The 22,457-nt window shown below is 39.5% G+C and overlaps 1 protein-coding gene across 8 annotated transcripts in view; it reads right to left on the reverse strand.

Moving 5' to 3' along the window:
* The window catches only part of SYNE2 (spectrin repeat containing nuclear envelope protein 2), a 179,345-nt gene that overhangs the window by 80,560 nt on the left and 76,328 nt on the right, over nucleotides 1–22,457 (reverse strand). For all 8 annotated transcript variants that reach the window (XM_085580893.1, XM_077783923.2, XM_085580894.1 and 5 more), the window contains 16 exons: nucleotides 22,243–22,386; nucleotides 19,331–19,486; nucleotides 18,712–18,968; nucleotides 15,549–17,652; nucleotides 14,561–14,883; nucleotides 13,721–13,865; nucleotides 13,011–13,226; nucleotides 12,381–12,646; nucleotides 11,490–11,646; nucleotides 8,630–8,785; nucleotides 5,857–5,997; nucleotides 5,340–5,522; nucleotides 4,683–4,820; nucleotides 3,468–3,653; nucleotides 2,346–2,468; nucleotides 609–791 (listed from right to left, as the gene is read on the reverse strand). In XM_085580893.1, the coding sequence (XP_085437019.1) occupies nucleotides 609–791; nucleotides 2,346–2,468; nucleotides 3,468–3,653; nucleotides 4,683–4,820; nucleotides 5,340–5,522; nucleotides 5,857–5,997; nucleotides 8,630–8,785; nucleotides 11,490–11,646; nucleotides 12,381–12,646; nucleotides 13,011–13,226; nucleotides 13,721–13,865; nucleotides 14,561–14,883; nucleotides 15,549–17,652; nucleotides 18,712–18,968; nucleotides 19,331–19,486; nucleotides 22,243–22,386 (4,878 nt within the window). The remainder of the gene's footprint in view (nucleotides 1–608; nucleotides 792–2,345; nucleotides 2,469–3,467; nucleotides 3,654–4,682; nucleotides 4,821–5,339; nucleotides 5,523–5,856; nucleotides 5,998–8,629; nucleotides 8,786–11,489; nucleotides 11,647–12,380; nucleotides 12,647–13,010; nucleotides 13,227–13,720; nucleotides 13,866–14,560; nucleotides 14,884–15,548; nucleotides 17,653–18,711; nucleotides 18,969–19,330; nucleotides 19,487–22,242; nucleotides 22,387–22,457) is intronic.

Here is a 22,457-nt window from a genome sequence, read left to right on the forward strand (position 1 = left end):
AGGTTTGGAGCTGTTCCATAACTCTCCCTGCCCCGAGTTAACACTCCCTGACCCGCCAGCATTGCCTTCTCTGTTGTTGTTTCCCTTCTGTTTCCAAACCTGACCTGGCCAGCAGCATCTCTGAGACCCCATCACATGCTGGCCTGCCTCAAAACAGTGAATTAACTACAAGACAGCTGTAGGGTCACTTTCCTGGCTCACTGATTTGGATTAGTACAAGACCTTCTGCTGTCAGCAATTGCTGTCTAATGGCTGTCAAGAAGAATTTCCATGGTCAAGGTGAGTTTCAGGAGTTGAACGCTGCAGATGTGAGCACCTGCATCTAACACTGGACTCAAATCACCAGTGCAACACCTTAGCCTTCTCTCCTTCTACAGTATATTGTTAGCTGTGACTGAATTGGAAAACTGAAATGTATGTCAAGACTATTCAGTGTGCTTTGTTGCAGGATCAAATTAAATAGGAAAAAAGAACAAAAAAAATCCCCAAACCATTACACAGAAGATACAGTAGGTGTAACTATATGGCTGCAAAAGCAATAGCGTTTAAGGATCAAAATTACTTAAATAAAAGGTAGTACAGGTGACCATAAAAAAAAAATCAATTACCTCCAGTAGCTCATTTTGTTCCCTAGTAATTTTTTCTAATTTCTTCAATTCTCTCAAGAGTTGTCTTGCTCTTTGGAAGACTGAGAAAGGTTGCATTTTTAGCCCTGGCAGCCGAAGACCATCTTCATAGGATTGTATATGAACAATAGTTTTCTGCATGGGACCAACATGCTCAAGTATAACCTGTCAGGACAGAACAGAGATTATGGATGTGATATTGAGAAAAATCCACACCATAAATTTATACTACACTAATGATGAGGAAAAGCCCTCTTTGTTGAATTTCCCATTTAAGAAGGAAGAAATTTTAATGCTCATATGGACCATTCATTTAAGAGTTGGAGTCTATGATCCTTGTGGGTCCCTTACAACTCGGAATATTCTGTGATTCTTGTTCTTGGAACAAGTACATGAAAATACACATTGAGCTTGTCTAAAGCAAGGCAAAGATACAAGTTACATTTACAATTCTGTTTTTTCTGTATATACAAAGTTTGCACAGTGACAAAAAAGGGCCTACATTCAGATTAGTTGCTATTCACTCAGCAGCTCATTTCAAAGCAGAACATTTATTGGCAGTGAAGATAATTGAAGTGGTGCAAATTCTCTGATGTCACTTTAGGCAAATTCTGGTTTTTGTCTTTTGTCTAGCCAAGCAGTTATTTTATGCTGGTCCTAAAACCAGTCTTATCAACAGAGGTGAGATAATGAATCGAGATGGAAGTCAGCAGAAACCCCTGAAGGTGGCTCTCCTGTCAGGGACAGCATTTCATATCACAATACTTGGAGTGACTGAACAGTTTACAACCACCTTGATCAGTCTGGGATGAACAGAAACGTGCAGTTTCATAGCACAATACATGCTTTATGGAAAACTCAGTGATCAATTTATGAAAGAATGGCAATAGCAGCTCAAAACTTCTTGGTTCTCCTTAAGAAACATGAAATCCTACTGGGACCTCATTCAGCAGCAAACTCCAGAAGAAAAAAATAATATAAATACAAACCACCTAAAGGCCTTTTAATTACTGACATTTTTGTTAAACTCCCTCTCAAGAAGATTTTGTTTTAAAATGCCCCAGTGGAAATAGAGATGCTTATTCTTTCATTCATAAGCCGACTGTATTAGGAATTTTTTTGCACTATCCAGGCTTTGATTTACAGTAAGGAAGCAGGTGAACATTATTTTCCAGAAAATATATTACTTCAGTTTTTCCATGTAATGTAGTTATTAGAAAATTGCTCTCTGGGTAACCAAGCTGCACAGCTTTGCTGTAAGAGTTACACTGCTATAAGAAGTATGATGATATTTTTATTCCTCACCCAAAACTGAACTCATGTTTTTTGTATTTTAGGCAGATAAAACTGTGGACTGTATGTGGCGTGAAATAAAACAATCATCTGCTAAATTTTGCCTCAATTTTTGGAAAAACAGTTTCCTAAGTTCAGATTTCCATTTGGTGCCAAGTGGAGCAGTGTGCACCAAGTGTCTCCTGAAAATCAGGCCATAAACTTCCCAAAAAATGGAGATCCTCAAATGTGGCAGCTATGCCTGACATGTGCTTCAGTTACACACTCGAGTTCTCTGTGGCCATATTCTTAATAGTGCTTTAATTTTAAGAGTTTTGTGTTCAAAGCATGACTGTGCTTCTTGAAAAGGTCTCTCAACAGTCTCACCTCAGGGTTTACATTGATCAGGGAAAAAAAAAAAAAGCCTAGATAGGAGTTTTCACAGACCTGTCCATGTTTAAGTTGGTCTTTAGGAGAAAATTCTAACAGATCTTCTGATGACAGGATTGTCTTCATTTCTGCAATATCTTTCTCAAACACTTTCACATGAGATTCAATGGCATCCAACTCCTAGATTTTGGGAACAAAGAGAGTATTTGTAGATAGCCCAACCACCGAAGCCAATTTGCATTTCTACCTTTCACTTAAATTTAAAAATAAATACTGAAAAATAAGTGCAGCATATGCAGGCTACGTTAATGGATGCTACTGATCAAAAGGCTAGTTGTTATAAATTACTTTAAGTCATAACTTCTAAATAGATTAAGTATTCAAGATCATCTGTTTTAAACCCTGAATATATAAGTGAAATATCCTTAAAAATTCACATTAGAAATTACCAGTAGTGAGAAGACAGTCTTCTAGTGGTGATAGTTATCAGAATAGGAAAGTGCTACAATTACACTGGTGCAGCTTCCAGTAGGAAGATACTTAAATCAGATGGAAAAGGAACCCACAGGCACCTGTTTGTGAACTCTCAGAGAGACAGTCACAAAGTAGATTAGGCTGGAAGGGACCTTGAACGCTCTCTGCTACCCATCAAACCAGGGCACTTGGGGTCTGATCCTATTGAGATTTGGGTATCTCTTGTTGTGGGAATATTACCCCTGCCTGGAGCCCCTGATCTAGTGTTTGACCAATTTCACTGCAAAAAACCCAAAATTAAAATCCCTCCTAGTATGTAGATGTAATTTCATTTGTTACACTTGGGGTCTGTTACTGCTCATCTTTTTGCTGAACACAAGAGTCTGGCCCAATCCTGTCTGTGATCTCCAAGCATGTAGCAGCAAACAGCAGCAATAACAACCTCTCACCCCAAGCTTCTGTGGGCTGAATAGAGCCATGCTCCCAGCCTTTCCTCCTACATCCTGTGCTAATCCTGAACTTTACAGCTGAATTAGTTACTGAATGCCTTCTAATGGTTTGTTTAAAAAAAAAAATAATCTCCTTGCTTGGCACACCTACAACAACCAGCACTGCACCCTGTTTTCCATGCAGGTGATATAATCTGCATTTCCTAACATATGACGAAGCTCTGATAATAGGCAGTTATGGGTCACCCAGACTTACATCAGCCACATGCAGGATTTGTGGAAGAATCTCTGCAATCTCATGCTGTAAAGCTGCTACATGAACATCCATTTCCTTCATCTGTTGTGTTACACTGGTAGTTTCAAATATGGGTGACAGCTCCTCCAGCTCCATGAAGATACCGTGCAGAAGATTTTGCTTTTGCTCTGAGTCTTCCAAAGCCATCTGGGGACAAAGTAGAAGCTTAGTTTGATACATAAGGGCTGAACATTAAAGTTATAGAGGTAAGGATTAGAAGGAACAAAATGCTCCAAAAAATATCAGGCCAGTTGTGTGTGATGTGAGGTCTTTTCCCCTGCAATGAACTGGATGAACTGCAGTGAACACTGACGTGAAGAACAGTGAGGGCTGCAAGAAATGCACATGATCCATTTGTCTGGGTGTGAAGGAAAGGACTGAACGCACATTTCCACTCTAATGCATTTCCAAATCCACTAGTTTCACAGCCCAGCCCAAACAAAAACATTCCATTTCACAAACACAGGAGACAATAAGCTTTTGCCACAAGAAATGTTCATGGGTTTTGGAAATCACATTCTCCCCATTGTGGCTACATGTTTTGTAACACATCAGCCCAGAATGGGCAGCTACTTCCTGTCAAGAACTCTTACTAGTCTTACTACAAAAATCTGTTTAGAACACCAACTTTCTCACTTGGTCTAAGCCAAGGAGTGGATGCACAGAAAACTCTAATTTTAAGTACAAAATTGCCCGATTTTTTTTTTTTTTTGGCACTGGCCCTGATTTTCCTTGTAATGTTACAAACATTTGATTTTTAAAATTACCAATCACAATTACTTTCAAGAAACAGTGAACACAATCTTCAAAACCACAACTCACTTCAAAGTTTCCATCTAACACACAGACATCAGTAAACCAGCACTTTGCCTGTTTGGCTCATATACAGTATAGAAAGAATCTTATATATGCAGGCAGTAAAAACTGACCATAGCCACTCAACAGAAGACAATCACACATTTCTGGAAATTGTAAAACAGTTCAGCATTTGCACAAGATAGGTGTGTCCAGCACAAAAATATGTGTATTTCATGAGTCTCAACTATAAATATTTTTCACTTAAAGGATTTACTGAAAATGGTAAATTACTTGTATCAGTAAGAACTAAGAATGGAAAACTGTATCTGTGCAGAGCAACAAGTTCTAACAGGAGCATTTATCTGCACCAATTCTTACCTGGAGCTCATCAGTATGCTTGTGTAAGCTTTTTGCAGAGTCGTGCTGAGCATCAGCTCTTAGCAAACTGTTGGTGCTTTCTATCCAATCTTTCACATCCTTCAAGTGCTCCTCATACTCTTCCATCTTGTTGGTGGCCTAGGAAATGACAGAATTTTACAGAAAGTCAAATGTTAATTACTTCATTGTATAAGATAAATGCATCTATGAACAAGATTAAAAGAAAATAGGATGCATTTGCATAATGGTCAGTTAAAATAGCATGATGAAATAAAAAACATTTTTCTGAAACAGTTTCATGACTTCAGGCTATCCCATCTCACCAAAGTAATTCTGGTGCTTGCATGTTTACAGTTCATGGAGGCATTGTCACAATTTATGTGGCAATTGCACTTTCATGGACAGCCCATTAGCAAAGTCTGGGAGAACCACCTCACCACACACCCAGGGGCAAGAATTCCCCATACAAACCCCTCAACCAAGGCTTGAGCCAGTCCTGTGGGGCAGCCACTCCAGAAAGTCCAGCTACAATCAGCCTTGCCACAGCAGGCTAGTGACTCCATTCATTTGACACCCTCTGATGATGTGTCATGCAGAGCCTTCCCTCTGGTTTTCCATAGGTTTGGATTTTTGAAAAGCTGTTCCATTTGCAGCTACCTTGTTGAGAATGGCAGTTCTGCGCTCAGCACGCTGTGAGACCTGCTGGTACTGCTGCAGGGGGGCCACCAGGATATCCATCAGCTCCTGTGCATGGCAGGAGTTCTGCTCCACGATATCCTGCACTTCTGCATCCAGCTCATTGAGCTTGTAATGCCAAAGGTCCAGCATATCCCAAATTTGCTGCATGTGGGGAGAAGGGAAATGAAATAGAAGGTGAGGCTCAAAGATAACATCAGCATCATTTGTTCTGCATGTGGGACATGAATTGCAAAGGTTTCAGAACTGACATGATGACAACAGAACACTTTGCATAATCTGGTGTGATTCACAGTTGAAAAAAGCATGGATTTCCCTGTGAGAAAGAATTGATAAATATTCACCAGTTAAATGCTTGCTTGTACTTTTCCTTTCACAGATATAAAATGAATGGAAGACCACTTTATGCTAAACTAGGCTCTGGAAAAACAACGAAAAATCTTTTAACACCTACAGATTATTTTTTTGGAAAGATTACCTTCTGAACTTCTTTGGCTTTCACAATGTTTTCACTCTTCTGTTGTAACATCTTTTCAATAGCTTGAAGGCCATTGTTAATAGTTTCTGCTTTTCTTTTCAGCACATACTGAGGAGAGTTCTGCAAGATTTCAGAGCTAACCTGCCAGAGCAAAGAGAAAACAACGGGGGAGATTACAAAGATCTGCATGTTTCTGTGCACCACCTTACCAAAAATATTCCAATTCTTCTTGTTTCTCTTGACAAGTCAGTTAAAAACACTGGAATAGAGCTACACTTGCAGGGAGAAGCATTAATTTGAGTAGGTTCAACATCTACACGTTGTTCACTAATTTCTTCTCATTAGAAAGTGCCTGGCTCAGAAAAGCAATCCCTGAGGAAAGAAGCACTGAGGCACTGCAGCTCTCTGGGTGCTTTGCTTCACCCTGCTCTCATCTCTGACAGAGGCTGCTCATGTTATATGGTGGGAAGGGTCACATTTGGATTTATGCTGTAAAAAAGCCAGAATGACACCTTTATGTCTCAGCTGACAGCTGTGACTTCCACGTAACAAATAAGGGAATATCCAAGTGCATCAATGCACAGCCAACTTCTCAATATAAACTTGAGGATTTATCATCAAAATAGAAAGGTCTGAGGAACTTAATCTCACTCTGCAGGACTCCACAGAAATGAAAAACTGGTGCACTGGAGGGCCTGATTTTCTGTGAAAAGAGAAAAAACTCTCAAAGCTGAAGTTGAGTAATTGCCTGAGCACAGGACTGAGCAACACAGCATAAGCTACCAGGTTACTAGGGACTAGATGAAGTGCAGGGAGTGAGAAAAGTCCTTGATCTTGCCCAAAATTGACGTCTTTTCTTACTAAACCCTGCTGCCCACCAGGGTCAGCCAAGCACCAGGAAATCATTAAATTGTGGTAAATTCTTTGTGTGCTGCAGCCCTAGGATTGAGGGGGCAAATGCACACTGAACAGTTTCATTCTGCTTTGATGCCAAAGATTTTTAATTCAATAGTTATTTCAGTTTGACGCTCCTAGTACTGAAATACTTTATCCTTGTTGTGGCATGAGAAATGAAGACCATCTTTAGTTAATAATTATCTACTGATTTCTTAATTTTATTAACATAATTTATAGATTCCAACACAACCTCTCTAAAAAGTACTTACAAGCTGTGTTGATAAAATTTCATTAATCAAAATAAATATATACAGAAAGAAATAGAGGCCTTCTCTGAAATACTCCTGCTTATACCACAAAACTTGTGAAGTCAGTCTGTGCTTAGTGCCTAAGACTTTTTGGAAAAAGGAATTCAGGCTGTAACCACTGAACACTTGGCCATCACCACTATCCTGGAATATATCAACATGGAAAATTATCTTTAATTGTAGTGCCAGCTCCAAAACAAAAGAGAATCATGTATGAGCGATGTGACACAGCTGGAAATGAGAAAACAGATCAACCTCTGACTACATCTATTTCTTCAGGATAAAAACACTGCATCTGCCAATGCTCTGGTCACCAGCAAAGCAGGATTTTAATTTCAATACTAGGATAAAATGTATTATTTATGGCATCAAATGTACAATTTATTTTCATTTTTTGATTTGCAGGTTTAGAAGAAAGCAGAAGGACATTAAAATATGACAACTCAAGTTTAAGACATGCTGAAATCTCTGAATATGTAACTGAACTGACCTCCAGTTCCACCATGATTTTATTTGTTTCCTAAATGCATTTTGAAAATTCCAAGGTAGTTTATATTGTTTCCCAACACCTAAATGTGAAAAGCAAACATTATCTAGATTCCACGACCAGATCTTTCACACCAACAGGTAATGTGTGCTTTCGGATAACCTTTTATATCTTGGTAAAGATATAAACAGTAAACAACAAAAAATCCCCAAAGCGTAAATACTGTTTTGCTTTCCTTCTCTTCTTTCTTCCCAGTTGATGGTTCTGAAAAGACTAGTCCCATTTTGAAACAGAACCCATACAGTTAACCAAATTGAAACTCATAAGCTTTAGTTAATATGTTTGCTTAATATTTTACGTAAGATAAAATGAGTAATTTGAGAGACACTAAAAAGTAACTGGATTTCAAAACTATTTTATCAAATTTTATCAAATTAACTGAGACTTAACATTTAAAATTAGGATTGAACATTATTATTTCTGAAATATGAGAAAAGGGTTTTTTCATTTTTAAAATATAACAAATGAGTAAGTAACAATGATGGTAATTGTATCAGGCTAAAAATTTGACCCCAAACTGAGAATATTGCTCCATTTTCACTTAATTTTGCTTTCAGCTAACTACTTATATCCATTGTAGATAGAATATATTGCAAAAAACTGATGCAATGGGATTCAGTTATTTAAATTCCCTGATTCTAAAGGAAGGCAACCATGTTCTCAGAGGTGGTAAAAAGACCCATGCCATGATACCCTACCACATGTGCAAACTACGTTTTTAAAAAATCCTGTTTCAAAGTCCTATAATAACCTAGTTCTGAAAATATTTCCTCAAGCTATGTGAGCTTTGCAATCAACTTTGGCTATTAGTTCCCAGTTTAAGAGTCAGATTGGATAGATGATGGCATCCACATAATATTAAAAATAATTGCTAAAGATTCTGCCATGTCCATTTTTAGTTAAAAATAAAAATGTTATATTGACACTGCTTACCATCAGATTACTCTAAAAAGAGACCCACGCATGAGGAATGATTTATAAATTGCAAATAGACAAATATGAAAACCACATCAACAATTACCTTCTCTTCTAGGTCGTGCAATACTTTCTTGCAGTCCTCCAGCTGTGTTTCAATCTCTGCAGGGACTATTGTGTACATTTCAGAATACTTGATCCGAAGTTTCTCCATTATATCCTCCAGAGCTTGACTCTCTCTGCCAATCACACTCTGAAGCTCCTACAAAATTAAGAGTAACTTCAGCAATTTTACCCAGTTTTTACTGAGTGCATGTGTGTATATGTACACATTTATGTGTATATACACACATACGTAATGTGGCGTATACTTCCTACCATAATTATGGTTTGGAAAAATTGGGTTTGAGGTATCAAACCTGATTTGATTACCTCTGCAAGCAGATAAACTCGAAGCAATAGTGACTCATTTAATCAAATGATGCTTTTCAATCTGCAAGAATTAATTAAACCTGATACTGCTCCATGCTGGGGAAGTGACGCACTGACGCTCATTGACAGCCTCAGCAAAGGGACCATCTGAAGAGCTCCCATGATTAAATGTTAACCTTTGTGCCCTCCCTTTTGCCAAAGGTGCATTTTTCCCTTTGAAAGAGCTTAATAGCTAGCGTCCATCCCTTCATTATTATAAACAACACAAAGGCCACAAAAAGCAACAGGTTTCAGGCTGAAGTGTCTGCTTTCAGGCAATTACGCAGAGCGGCACAGCAGGCTCCTCTCAAAACAGTAGTTTCCAGTTCTGCACAAAGAATGCAGGTTTTATGAGCTAAAAGGAGCTTGAACAACTGTCTACAGCCTGTGGCCTAGAAATAAAATCCAAGCTAAGTCCTCCTGCAGAAAGAATGAAGAAATTCATTTGCTTGGAAGGTTTTCTAGAGTTTCAAGTTGGAATGTTCTGTTTGCTGGAGAACATTTGTTTGCTTTATGGATCCTTTCCTTCGTGCTCAGCTGTTTGGGAAACTCAAATGTTAACTCAAGTTATTGGGAAAAAATATCCAAACTTCCTAGCAGGCAATGAAAGACACTAAAATTATCTAAACCTCCTACCAGGGAATGAAAGACACTACAATTAACTGCCTTTGCTTTTTCAATCAGGAGTAATGGTAATCCACTAATTCATAGTCATCACCTGGGAATCTTTTCCTTCACAGAAATGCAACGGACAGAAAAAATATGTAAGTCACCGAGATTGATTTATTTCCTGTTATCCCACAACTGGGTCTGACATTAAAAACCCAAAACCTCAAAACCATGAAAGAGCTGTGTGCCTCATTCTCTCAGACAGAAGGCTGCTGTTGTCAAATGCCCCAATTAAGATTGTGCCAATATTTATGTGAGTTCACAGATTCCCTGACCTGAACTGGAAAGAATCAGTTACAACTCTTATCTCCAAAACAAAGCATGTCCCAGCAAATTGGTTTCTGTTTATTACTGTATGTTCATGTTTCACAGATTATTTAGCTGGAAAGCAGGTATCTATCAAAACTGTACCAATTTTTTTCCTGAGGGAAGAGACAATTACAATTCCCCCTTTTCATCTGTGTGGGTGAATTTAAAACTTTTGCCAAGCTAAATCAGGTTTGTCATCTCAAAATGAAATAGATATTTCCACTCAACAGGTGCAATGGAGTCCTGACTAGTGCTATAAATTTCATAGGAACTAGATTATCTTTGGAAGTAAGGAATGAAATTGCCCTGCAGATTTTGCCTCACTGGTGTTTGGACTATGTAAAATTAATCAATTCTTCAATCCTTTCAGCTCAACCTTCTCAAAAGGAACAGGCCTGCTATGACATACTGCTAAAAAGAGATCATTTGATGGGACTGCTGGTAGCATTTGCTTGTGTCATTGCTATCAGAAACAGGAACAGGTTTTAACTCACTTTTGGGTGAATTTTAGGTGCACAGAGTAGCAAAGTTTGGATGTGAGGGAAAAGAGCAGGCACAAAGCACTTGCAGTAGTAAAATTTCCTTCTGGACACAAAGAACTCAGTAAAAAAGCAAACACAACTCTAATTCTAAATAATTTTAAATTGAAAAACAGTCCATTTTGACAAATCCAAGGTCCCACCACAGCAATGCTGGTTCATGGGTTTTCAGAGCTTCCTAAATGTAATAAACATTTCTTTCTCATGCTAATCCCTATCTGCCACCATGGTTTTTGGCTTCTGTATTTTTCCTATCCCTTTGTTAGGCTGTGGACACCCAACCAGTTTTTATACAAGATTCAGCAAAGACAGCCCAAATTTGTACTACACTTTCATAGCCTAAAATAAATAAATTATAAAGTTCCATAGTTAAAAGACAATTGGATTAAATATTATTAGAAACAATATTTGATCAAGATTTTAAAATAATGCAGTAATTTTGCAATAAGCAATAAAAACGTAATAAGAGCAATTTGAAACAAATAATTCTAATCATAAATAAACACATTCAGTAAGTGTTAGGAAAAACATATCATAAAGTCAGGCAATTCAGAAATGTATAGACTGCTTATGGCTGCTGGTGGACACTGAGGTTTTGATCACAATTTGATTTTTCAAAATCATTGACCAGGTTAACCCCTGATGTGGGACATCACATCCACAGTATCAGGAGCTGCCCTGGATAGGCAGGCAGAGGGGAAAGTGTGCAGGTTGTACCCTAAGCAGCCCTTGCTAAAAGGAATGCAGCTAGCTGTGAATTTCTTTACAATCTGGAAATGTTTCTGTGCCTGCTTACAGATCCCCACAGGGAAAGAAACACAAACCAAGGCCATGCAGGGCCAGGCATATTCTGCTGAGACAGTAATTGTCTAAGTCAGTGTGCAAAGACCTTGCCATTGATTTTATCTGAAGCAAGTTCAAGCAGCAGCACAAACCAGAAGATATCCTGGATATCACAATAAAAGAGCTGTTACCAACCTCCAGCTGCTCTGCCTTTCCATCAGCATCCTGCAGTAACACAGATGCAGCATTCTGTAATGCATTTGTCACAGCACTTATTTCTTCAGTGACCTTGTTCCTCTCTTGAATCTCAGCTTTCACAGAATCTTTATGGTCTTGAGCCTTTTTGTACAACCTATGCAAGATCACCAGAAAGAATAACATTGTTTTAGACACTACACTAAGCAGGTGCAAAGAGCATGCTTAATACAGATATAATGTAGGTATATATCCAGAACCACATTTGTAATTTAGGGGGTTTTTCTACTATTAAATCTAAGAGTTTTATGTCACTTTATCTCAGTTTCTCTAAAGTGAGTCCTCAGATAGTGCTATTTGGTAGACCAAGCCAGAGAGCAAGCATATTTAAATAGCAGAGGTCAGGTTCTCAGTGTGAAGATGCTGGCAGAGCAGATGTTGTTCACAAAGATTACCGTGTCCAAAAGCAAACCCAGAGAAGGGTGAATACAATAATCAGATTTGTAAAAAAAACATTTGGGGAGAATTTTAAACAGTGGCACTCAGATGAAAGTTGCATTATTGCAAAATGCACAAGGTCTGATTTTCCTTAAAGTGGAAAATCTAAAAATTCACAAGCACTTGGAACCTCTAAAACTGACTATTGCTCCTACAGTAATTGTAGCCCACAAAGGATATGGCCAGGCTCAGGTCTGCCCCCTAAACAATATTCCCCAATGCTCATACTGGAGACAGCAGAAGGGTGAGATGGAGCATTGGTCTGACCCAGGAGAGCATTTATTGTCCTTTTAACTGTATTACAGCTTTCATATATTCTTTGATACCCAGTAAAATCCTGTGCTTGTTAACAGTCCTATCTCATACCTTCAACAGAAGTTTCACACCACTTACTTTTTACAGCGCTCCTGCATTGCCTTTATCTCACACAAGGCAGGGAGGGCAGCTTCCCCCTCAGCATTTTCAGGTGTATTCAGGATGTTTCTTATCCGGTGAAGAAGCAAGAGTAAGAGGAGCTGCTGCTGGTTGATGTTTTCTTCAAATGAGTTCACAAAATCGAGCAACTCCACCAGCTCCTCTCTGGTGGCCTTTTCTTTCTCTTTAAGGCTTTCTGGCTGTTCTTCCTGGAGCTTATCGAGAATGATTGTTTCTCGTTCCAGCTAAGTAAATACCATGGCAGAGCATGAGATAAAGTGCTTTTTTTGTTCCACCATCTGAAGTTACATTATTCATTTACTCACACGGGTGACTAACTACTGGGAATTACACAGTCAGAACTTGAACCTTTGAAGCGTGACAAAACCTCGGAGTTTGCTTTAACAAAGCACATAGCCCTGTGCAGAGCTGCTCTGGCTTCAGAGGACTGAATAAATATCCTCATCTTTTCTGGCTCTGGGTTAAAAAGGGCGGGGATGACAGCAGCGGGTGGGAAATGATGCTCTGCCCTGACCTCAGCCCTCTACAGGCCACTGCACTCACAGTCCCATCTCCACACCCCAGAATTACAGATGTTGAGCAACTCACCTCTTCATTGATGAATTTCCATTCCTGCTTTAGTTCTTCACAGGTAATTTCCAGCCCTTTGGCTGCCTCAAGCAAACCCAGCCAGTTTTCCCACAGCACTGTGACCATCCTGCCCAGAGCCCTGTTGCTTCCTCTGCACAACCTCATCACCTCTCCAGAGATCTGCCTCAGCTTCACCAGTTCCTCTTCAGCAGAGTCAATGCTGGAGACTAAAACCTTACAGGAAAAACAAACATATAAATAAATAAAATGCTACAGTCAGGAGTACTAATTAAGTATTCAGTATCATGATTAGGATCCTCTAGGAAAATGGCAATCACTCCACTGAGCTGGTTAAATATGGTCATAATGAGGGAGTTCTGTTGGCTAAGACTGTGCAGAAAGAGGGAGTAAATAAAATGTCTCATTTCTACAGCAGTATGATAGACTCATTTCACATGATCTATTATACCTAGTCTTTTAACAAGTATATAAATATATAAATATATATGTATAAATATATAAATATATAAATATATAAATATATAAATATATAAATATATAAATATATAAATATATAAATATATAAATATATAAATATATATTCTGTGGTTTTATATATACATAAATATAGGATAAAGAATTCCACTTCTCCCTACTATGATATCACATGGCATGCATAGCTGATTCATTTTGCATGAGCTTTTCAAGTTCTTCAGAGCCTTTCTTACCTTGCTTTCTTCCAAATGCTCCAAAGCTTCTTTATAAGACATTGGAATCTTAGACAAAGACTGTCTAAGCATCTTTTCCAGTTTTTTAAGATTATCACACACTTTATCTTTGGTTTCTGTGTAGCTTTTGTGTTTTTCAAAATATCTGCATGAAACAATGAATGGATCAATTAAAATGTGTTGTTGCTGTTTCTCTCTCCAACCATAATGCCCAAAAAAATAAAAGTTTTAAAAAACCTTATGAACTTCTAGTCCTGTTGTGCAAGTTATTGTCAATTAGAATTTGTTAAGCACTTCAGGTTTGATATCTGAGGTACTGATCACTGGATCATGATCAAGCAGTTTAAAAATCATTTACTGTCTCTCTCCCAGACTTTTTCTATTCATGTATCTGAAGGCACTCCAGATTTCTTCTGTACCTGAAGGAAGGAAACTACAGCCTGTGCCTTGTTTGGGTCTCACCTTCCCAAGCCATCAGAACAGCCTGTGGAAGACATGAATTAGGGACCCCCAGGAAACTATTCTGACCTCCACCAGCCCTGCACTACAGACTAGAAATGTGCTTTCTTCTCATTCTGGCACTCTATGACCCCCACTCAAGCCCCACATTTTGGAATATAAAGGAAATAACTGCACTGTAAATTAGCAGTAATATGGCCATTGTCTGGCAATTTTCCTTCCTTAACACTCACACCTGAGACCAACAGGAATGCTTATCCTTCTTGCTGCTGGAATTTCTGAATACTTGAGTTTTTATCAGAGCAGAAACAACCCTAGATTTATTTTCGCTCAAGTTTCTCACAGTAAGGAACAAGATCTGTAGAGATCTCTTAAACCCACCTCTGCTCATCAGCTTCCTTTCTTTGAGCCTTCTTCCTCAATGCCAAACTCTTTTCCACCAGTTCTCTTACAGCATTTTCCAGACATACTTTGTCCTCTGGCTTTACTAGGTTTTTCAGCTTGGAGTTCAGGTTCTCTAAGTCAGCCTTTGCAGAGTTGAACTCTTCCTCTTTCCAGTGTGGAGTCTGACAGATCTCCACTGATGCACAGAGCTCTGCTGCAGCAGCCTGGGCTGGAGCTTCACACTCCTCCAGGAACCTGGCAGCCCTCTGAAGGGCCTCAGTATAAAGCTCACCAGCCCTACAAGCCTCCTCCAGAGCACTCTGAAAGCATTAAAAAGAGAAAGGAACAATAAAATAAGGCTGCTGTGCTCCTCTGGATCACCACATGGACTTAGAATGTTACACCTGGCTGTCTTTGAGACCAGCACTCCCCAAACTGGCCTGAGGAGGTGAGGGAGGACATGTGGCAAACACATTAGCTACTCATGTAGGCATAGAGCCATGTATTTATTGCCCTCCAAACAGGAATTATGTTCACCATTCCTGATCACATTGGTTTGACCTGTGCTTTAATCTTCTTGATCATTCCCAACCAGTGAAGCTTCTCTTTACAGCAGAAACAAGGTGCTTGGGTTTTTATCATTTTCACTATTGAAAATGTTGCCTCACATGATGACTGCACCCAGTCTCTCTTCAGCTGAATATTTCAACACAGCCTTTTTTTTCCTCCTCTTTACCATTCTTTTCTTGTGTTAATCCCCACTGATTGATTATAATCACACTGAACACAACTTTTTTGTTTCCTTAGTTTCTGTCATGATTCCTATCCTATCCACAAATCAGTGGCTAGGTGGATGATGATCACAGACCAGTTCAGCTGTTCAATAAATGAGGATGTGAGTCATAAAAATGCCAGTCACAGATACCTAATCTAATTATTGGGGAAAGGCATATGTCAATATTTCACTTTCATTAAATATACTTACAACACGGGCAGCAATGTCTGCCTTCAGTTGGGATTCACAGCCTTGCAGTGTCTCTATTTCTATAGCAGCAACAGGAGATTTCTCTTCTTGTTTTTCCCTCTCTTTTTCCATTAGACATTTAAGAGCAGAAAACTTTCCTTCCATCATATTCTGAATTGCTTCCCATCGCAGCTTTTCATCCTGCATTGTATTTATGTCTATCACAAGTGGCTGCTGGAGTTCTAATTGAATATGCCTTATGATGTGGAATATATTTTCTGCTTCATCCTGGCTACCTTCCTTGTTTACACTCTGTAGCCCAGAGACCAAGTTTTGAAGAAACTGCTTTAATTCTTCAACGTTTTTCTCCAGGCTCTTTATTTCTTTCCTCTTAGATTCTTTGAATGATGTATCAAAGACCTCATTTTTGTTTATTTGATTTGCTGCCTCCTGGGTTAAGCACAAGATTTGTTGAACTGCCTGCAATAGAATCTGTGCAGATATGACATTCTCAGCAGGAGAAGAGCTGGAGCTATCATTTAGGATATTAGCTTCTTTTCTTACAGTGGATGTCACAGTCTGGATTTCATCTAGCAATCCTTGAATCTTATCCCATTCCCTAACAATATTTTCCAAGTGTATTATTTTCTCTTTAATTTTATTTTTAATTTTAGAAAATTCAGTTTGCAGTTCATCCAGCTGCAGTGAGTCCCATTTCAGACCTACACATTCAAATATTTCCTTGTACTTCATCACTTGTGACAAACCTGACTGAAAAGCTAACACTTTTTCTTTCAGTGCTTTGCATTTGTCCTTCAGTCCCTGCTTAGCACCTACTAATTCATCATCTTTCAGGTTCATTTCACCATCCTGCATGTCATCAAGATCCTGCTGCAACGAAGCTATTCCTTCAGCAAACTCTCTGGAGACAGCTGTCTTTTGTTCTACTTCATGAAGTTTACTTTGAATTTGCCTCTGTGTCTTCCTTGCTCTGTTCTTCAGACTTCTTAACTGATCAATCAAGAAGAGCTGTTCAGACAGGCTCAGCTGCCCAGCTGTGACCTGACTCTCTTTACAGTGGGATGAGATAAGCCCTTCTATTTCCTGTATGTCCTTTAGCATCTCCTTTAGGATGGCTTGTTGGCTCACCAGCTCTGAGCAGGTGCTGCTTTGCTTTGGGTCAGGCCTGGCCATCAGCTCAGCTTTGCGGAGCTGAGAGTGAACTTTGTCTATTTCTGCAGTGAGTCTTTGCCTCTCCTCCAGCTGCAGCTCCAAGTGCTGCAGTCTTTGAGCAGATTTTAAAACAAGAGCCTTGTATGAATTCTTCAATGTTTGTAAAAGGAAGGTCATATCAGAGACCTCCTCTGGCTCCAAGCTGGGAAGGATGTGCTGGAGCCCATAATCCAGAGATACAATCACAGGCTCTCTGTTCAGGATGTCCGTGTTCATAAGCTGGCAATTTCTGATCTGTGATTTGACATCACTGGGGAAAAGTGCTGCTTTCTGATCAAGGTGGGACAGTGAGTCTTTGACCCAGGAAATATTTTCTTTCAGCCTCTTCATCATTTCATGTTTCATGAGAGCAGGACCAGTGGTCTGAATATCCTCTTGAGGAGTTTGCTGTGCTGATAACGCTTCCAATTTGCCCTGCAAATCCTGTATGGAGTTCTCCAAAGCAACCTTCTCTTGATCACTCCAAATTCTTTTCATCTGCAGCTCAATCTTTCTTTTTAATAGAGAAAGACCATGTTTAATGTCCTGTAGCTCTGTGGTCCAAATGAGAGGGTCTTTGGCTTTTCCTGCAGCTGAGGAATGTAACTCTGCTTGCAAATACTGTTCTTGTATCAGCCTCTGAATATCCCGTGCTTTATTCATAAGCAGGTTATATTCATCAATTTCTGCCACAACCTGATCATGTTTTTTTTGCACTGCTTGTTCCATGTGCTGCCACCAGTGCTCCAGCTGCCTCATTTGGCTCTCTGTCAACACTTTATCCATGCATGTCAAATGCCGAGACAAAACTTCTTGCTGACTTTGCAACTGGTTTAAGACATCTCTTTCTTTCCTTAAGGACTCTATGCATGCCTTAATTTTCTCCAGAAGAACTGTGTTGTTCATAGGACCCCTGGCAAAAACATGAGTAGTGTTTAAAAATAATTAATTTTACTTATATAGTGACTTTTTAAAAATAAATTTCACTGTTTAGAGCACAGTTCACTAACTTTATTCACTTAATCACACATATCTCTCAGTGTTCTCTTAGGAATTCCCTAACCACCCTTGCAGTATCATTATTTCTTGCTTACCTGTAGAGCACTCACTATTCACAGATACCTGTGCAAAGAAGATATATTCTCTAAAATTGCAATGTCTACTAATAGAGAATGTAGCCCTCATTTTAAAAATCAGCAACAAGTGTTCTCTAAGTGAAGTAACAACATTTTATAGTAATTTCTGTTTGACAATGAAGATAAAACTTGGCTATAAAAAAATCGAGAAATTTTCATTCATCCAAGGTAAACTCTTCCAAATGAATCTACTCATATTTTATTTCCAGGAGTATTTTAAATTGCTGACCTAAAATACATTTAGCAGATGGATTTTTATTACATTGTTTAAATCTCTTTGCTGTAAATTAACAATTTCACAAGTTTTAAATGTTTTCAAATTACTTTGGTACATTGCCATGACAAACTAGTTCTGTGTTTTGAAGACTAATCACAAAACAGAGTAAATATGTTTTATGCATTGGTTACCTCTGAATTGGTAGTGTTGACTTACTGCTTGCTTACTTACATGGAATTTTTTCTATCAAGTAAAGTTAGCTTTCAGAATAAAGAAATGTTTCATTCTGAATAAAAAATTAGAATTAATGAGTCCCTAAAGAAAAATTAGTATTTCACATCTGCCACATTTCTTAAAAAATATTTCAAGATGGATTTTTATAGGTTTTTAGCCCAGCAACTGCTTCTTTGTTTTGTCTAAAGAATAAAGGGAGGAGATGTTGTTTAAGGAGAGCAGAGAGCCACCAGAAATTCTTCTGCTTAACTCTGTTTGCAAACTTACAAACCTCTAAGAGTCCTCTTGAAATGGATGTAACTCCATGCTCTTGTCTGAGCATTACTGAAGCATGTCACGAAATTCAGCGTAGAACCTCTTAACCAAACCCCTCCACTATACTTACATTTTTATGTTATCTTTTTCTGTTGACAAATTTTTCATGGAGGACTGTGCAGCAGAAAGATTTTTCTGGTATTCACTAATTAAACAGCACTGTTGCTGCTTCACTGCCTTAACAGCTTCCAGTTCCTGGAGCAGCCTGTCCCAGCAGGGCTCCGTGGTTTGCAGCTCGGCTCCGTTTGATCCTGTTCCATTGGGAACTGCTTCTTCACCATGGCACACAGACTTTGCTTTCCAGGTTTCCAGCTCAGTTTTTAAATTCTGCAATCAAGCCCACCACAGAGAGAGAAGGGATTAAAGGATGTGCTTAAAGACTCTCAGATTTCAACACGAAATACAGATAAATTTTCATTCACCTACAAACATATTCCTGCCCATCCACAAGCAAAGGAGCCCATCATGGAAGCATCCATAGGTGTATCACTGCACTCTGGAAGAGCAGGACAAACTATGGGATTTACATAAACATGCATCAAGGCATGGTGTTTGCAGACAAACTGATAAATCGTGCAGTTAAAACTCAGATAAGGCTACGGGCAACAGCTTTGGTTTGCCCAAGTGAGTCACAATTCTGCAAGTGTATCACTACATTAAAAATGAGGAATGGTTTGCAGTTTCCATACCTCCAGCTCTTTTAGTTGCTCATTTATAAGCACCATATCCAGTTCAGCCACTTCATTTTTCAGCTCATTGACCTTTTGTTCCTCTTCAAAATATTCACTGTTTACTTGCACTCTGGGAAATAGCTCCTTCTGGACAACCACTTCTGCACCTGTGTCCTACAACACAAAACAAGATTCTTATTTCTGAAGAGCCTAAACCAGAAAGTTTTCTGACTGCAGCACTTTGCTTCACATGTTTAAGCCATGCTGGGGCTGTTAAATTCTGCTGTGGTTTCCCCCACAGCCTCTGTGGATCAATCAGGACCCACAAACTGGAAGCTCCATCACTGTCCCCCACCCCTGCTGTCACCCCCCACTGCCAACACTGCTCAGATAGCTCTGAAATCTCTGCCCATCATTTCTAGTGAAACTCTGACATCCTCACCTTCAAATAACATCCTCCCTCCTCCACCCACCTCTGCTACTGATAAATCCACAGGTTTTTTGTGTCTTCTCCCTCTCTTCCTTACATATTCATGGAACTTTATCCTCTCCTCACACCTGCATTCCTTCTGCTCAGCACCTGCCCTGACAACAGCGCTGTGTTCTTCACCAGGACACCTCAACAGCTCTTCACAGGGCAGCTCATGCATGAAGCAGCCTGGCTGTGACACAAAGCCATGGCTGCCACTGTCACAAGTGCTATCCAAAATCTGGGGTAAGATGAGAGCAGTAGGGAGTCACATCTCAACCAGGGTGGGGAGGGATTAGGAGGCTCCAGAGCCAGTCCCTGGCACTGCCTCTGATTCCCACGACAGAAGGACAAGTTCTTGGGCAGAGGGCAGGTTTAACATCACCTTCAGCTACTGCAGACAGCATCATAAATGAAAGGTCACAGGCTAGCTGAATCACATGATGATCCCTAAAAAATCTTTCTGCATTTCCCTTCTCCCAGTACCTGTCTATATCTGATGATCTGTTCCATGTATAAAATTTATATGAGGGAATGCATACAAACACACAGATATTACTGCAATGTGAGCTTCTCCACGGTACTAACATCTAAAATCAGCAACAGTAAAAAAAATTCTTGTCTGATAAACTTAATGTATTGGTACTTTAGACACTGTTTTACTAGAAGCAGCCAGCTATCACTGTAGGCTGTCACTCTCATCTGTCCCTTTATGTGTCATGAACTATGCAAAATACACCTTCTTTCAAGTGTGGGAAACATACAGCACATAGTACACATTATCAGAGAAGAACAGTTCTCTTTATTTGAACTCTTGGTTTTCAGTCAAAACTGAAGAGGCCACTCATGAAGTAGTCAGTTGGAGAACTTTTCAATTTCTCTGTGTACATAACCATAACAGTTGTATCAATTCAGACATAAGATTTAATCTCAAGAGACTTTGGAGTGCCATAGAACTGAAGTAAGCATTAAAACTCAGCTAAACTATCACACAGAAAGGAGGAAATCCACTTCACTAGACTGAAATATCAAGACATCAAAAGACACAGAGAAGTGTCCTGACTTTCAGAAAAACCTTGCTGTGTACTTGTTCTCCTTGTTGTGTGATGCTCTCATTGCACACTGTGGCACTGCCTCCATGGATACAGACAGGGGAGGCTGCACCTCAAATTCTGTGTCCAGTTCTGGCCCCTCACTACATGAAAGACTTTGAGGTGCTGGAGTGTGTCCAGAGAAGGGCAATGGAGCTGGGGAAGGGTCTGGAGCACAGGTCTGGGGTGTAGCCTGGAGAAAAGGAGGATCAGAGGAGACCTTATCACTCTCTACAACTCCCTGACAGGAGGCTGTAGCCAAGTGGGGTTGATCTCTAGCCAGGTAACAAGTGACAGGAGAGGAAGAAATGGCCTCATGCTGTGCCAGTGGAGGTTTAGACTGGATTTTAGGAAATACTCCTTCACTGAAAGGGTGGTCAGGCACTGGAACAGGCTGCCCAGGGCAGTGGTGGGTCTCCATCCCTGGAGGAAGTTAAATGATGTGTCCCTGTGGCACTTGGGGACATGGTTTAGTGGTGAGCTTAATGCTGGGTTAATGGTTGGACTTGGTAGTCTTAGAAGTTTTTTTCTACCTAAATGATTCTATGGTGACTGCATTGCTCCTTAAATGCTTTTCAGTAGTACCCAGCATGATCTCCATAATTTTCCCAGGAACTGAGGTTACTCTAACAAGTCTGTATTTCCTGGATCTTCCCTCACACCCTTTTTGGAAATCAAAATAACACTGCTAGCTTCCAGTCAGCAGGGACTTCTTCAAAGTCCCAAGACCCTTGGGAGATTCTGCAGATGTGCAAGTCCCAGGTAAGACCTGCCCATGGACAGGGCAGCTGTTGACCTGGAAGATTAGACAGAGCCCTACCTTCAAATTAAGAATGTGGTGTCCAAGATCAGCAGTCACAGGGCGCTCATGATGTAACTCCTTTAATCTTAAAGAGGAGTAGACTTAATAAAGTCATTCAGTAATGTAACTTGTCATTAATTCAACTTGAATTCCTTCTCCTTTCTCTATTTTATTTCATTTATTTTCTAACGCTGAAACACCCTTGGATTTCAGTTCCCTGATCTGCCTTCCTTACAATGGCAGAGCTATCATAACTGACTGTAATAACATAGAATGAAGTTTGTGTTGATTAACAGTTTGAAGGGAAAATCTAAATATCATAAGGATTGATTATGATGGCTCTAAAAACTAGGGTGAACTCTCTTCTGAACAGATCCACAGAAAATTAGGACATGGCAAGCACTTTGGATGAAGTTCAAAACTATCATGGATATAAATAAGATCTATATGCAATGGTCTTGGTTTTGATGTAATTGTCTCTTCTTTTAAAAGAACTCCAGCTGAAGCCCATATGGAAACAAAGTGAACAACTGGCACATTTCCCTTGAAATAACAGACTGTGGGTTACCTGTGCAGGAACTGGGGGATTCCATCCCAGACCATCTTTCTCAGCTGCTGCAGATTCCAGGACTTGACCTTTCTGGCACAGCTTCTGCTGAACCTGCCCCCCATCTTCTCTATATGACTGATTCTCAACATCACTAGGTTCCTCCTTTTGGTGTAAGAAAAACAAAAGAAACCAGTAATCAAAAAGCTCTAATCAAACCTGCCGAGTAGTAATTA

The sequence above is a fragment of the Lonchura striata genome, chromosome 5 (assembly GCF_050655825.1).
Source record: "Lonchura striata isolate lonStrDom1 chromosome 5, ASM5065582v1, whole genome shotgun sequence".
NCBI classification, from domain to species: Eukaryota; Metazoa; Chordata; class Aves; order Passeriformes; family Estrildidae; genus Lonchura; species Lonchura striata.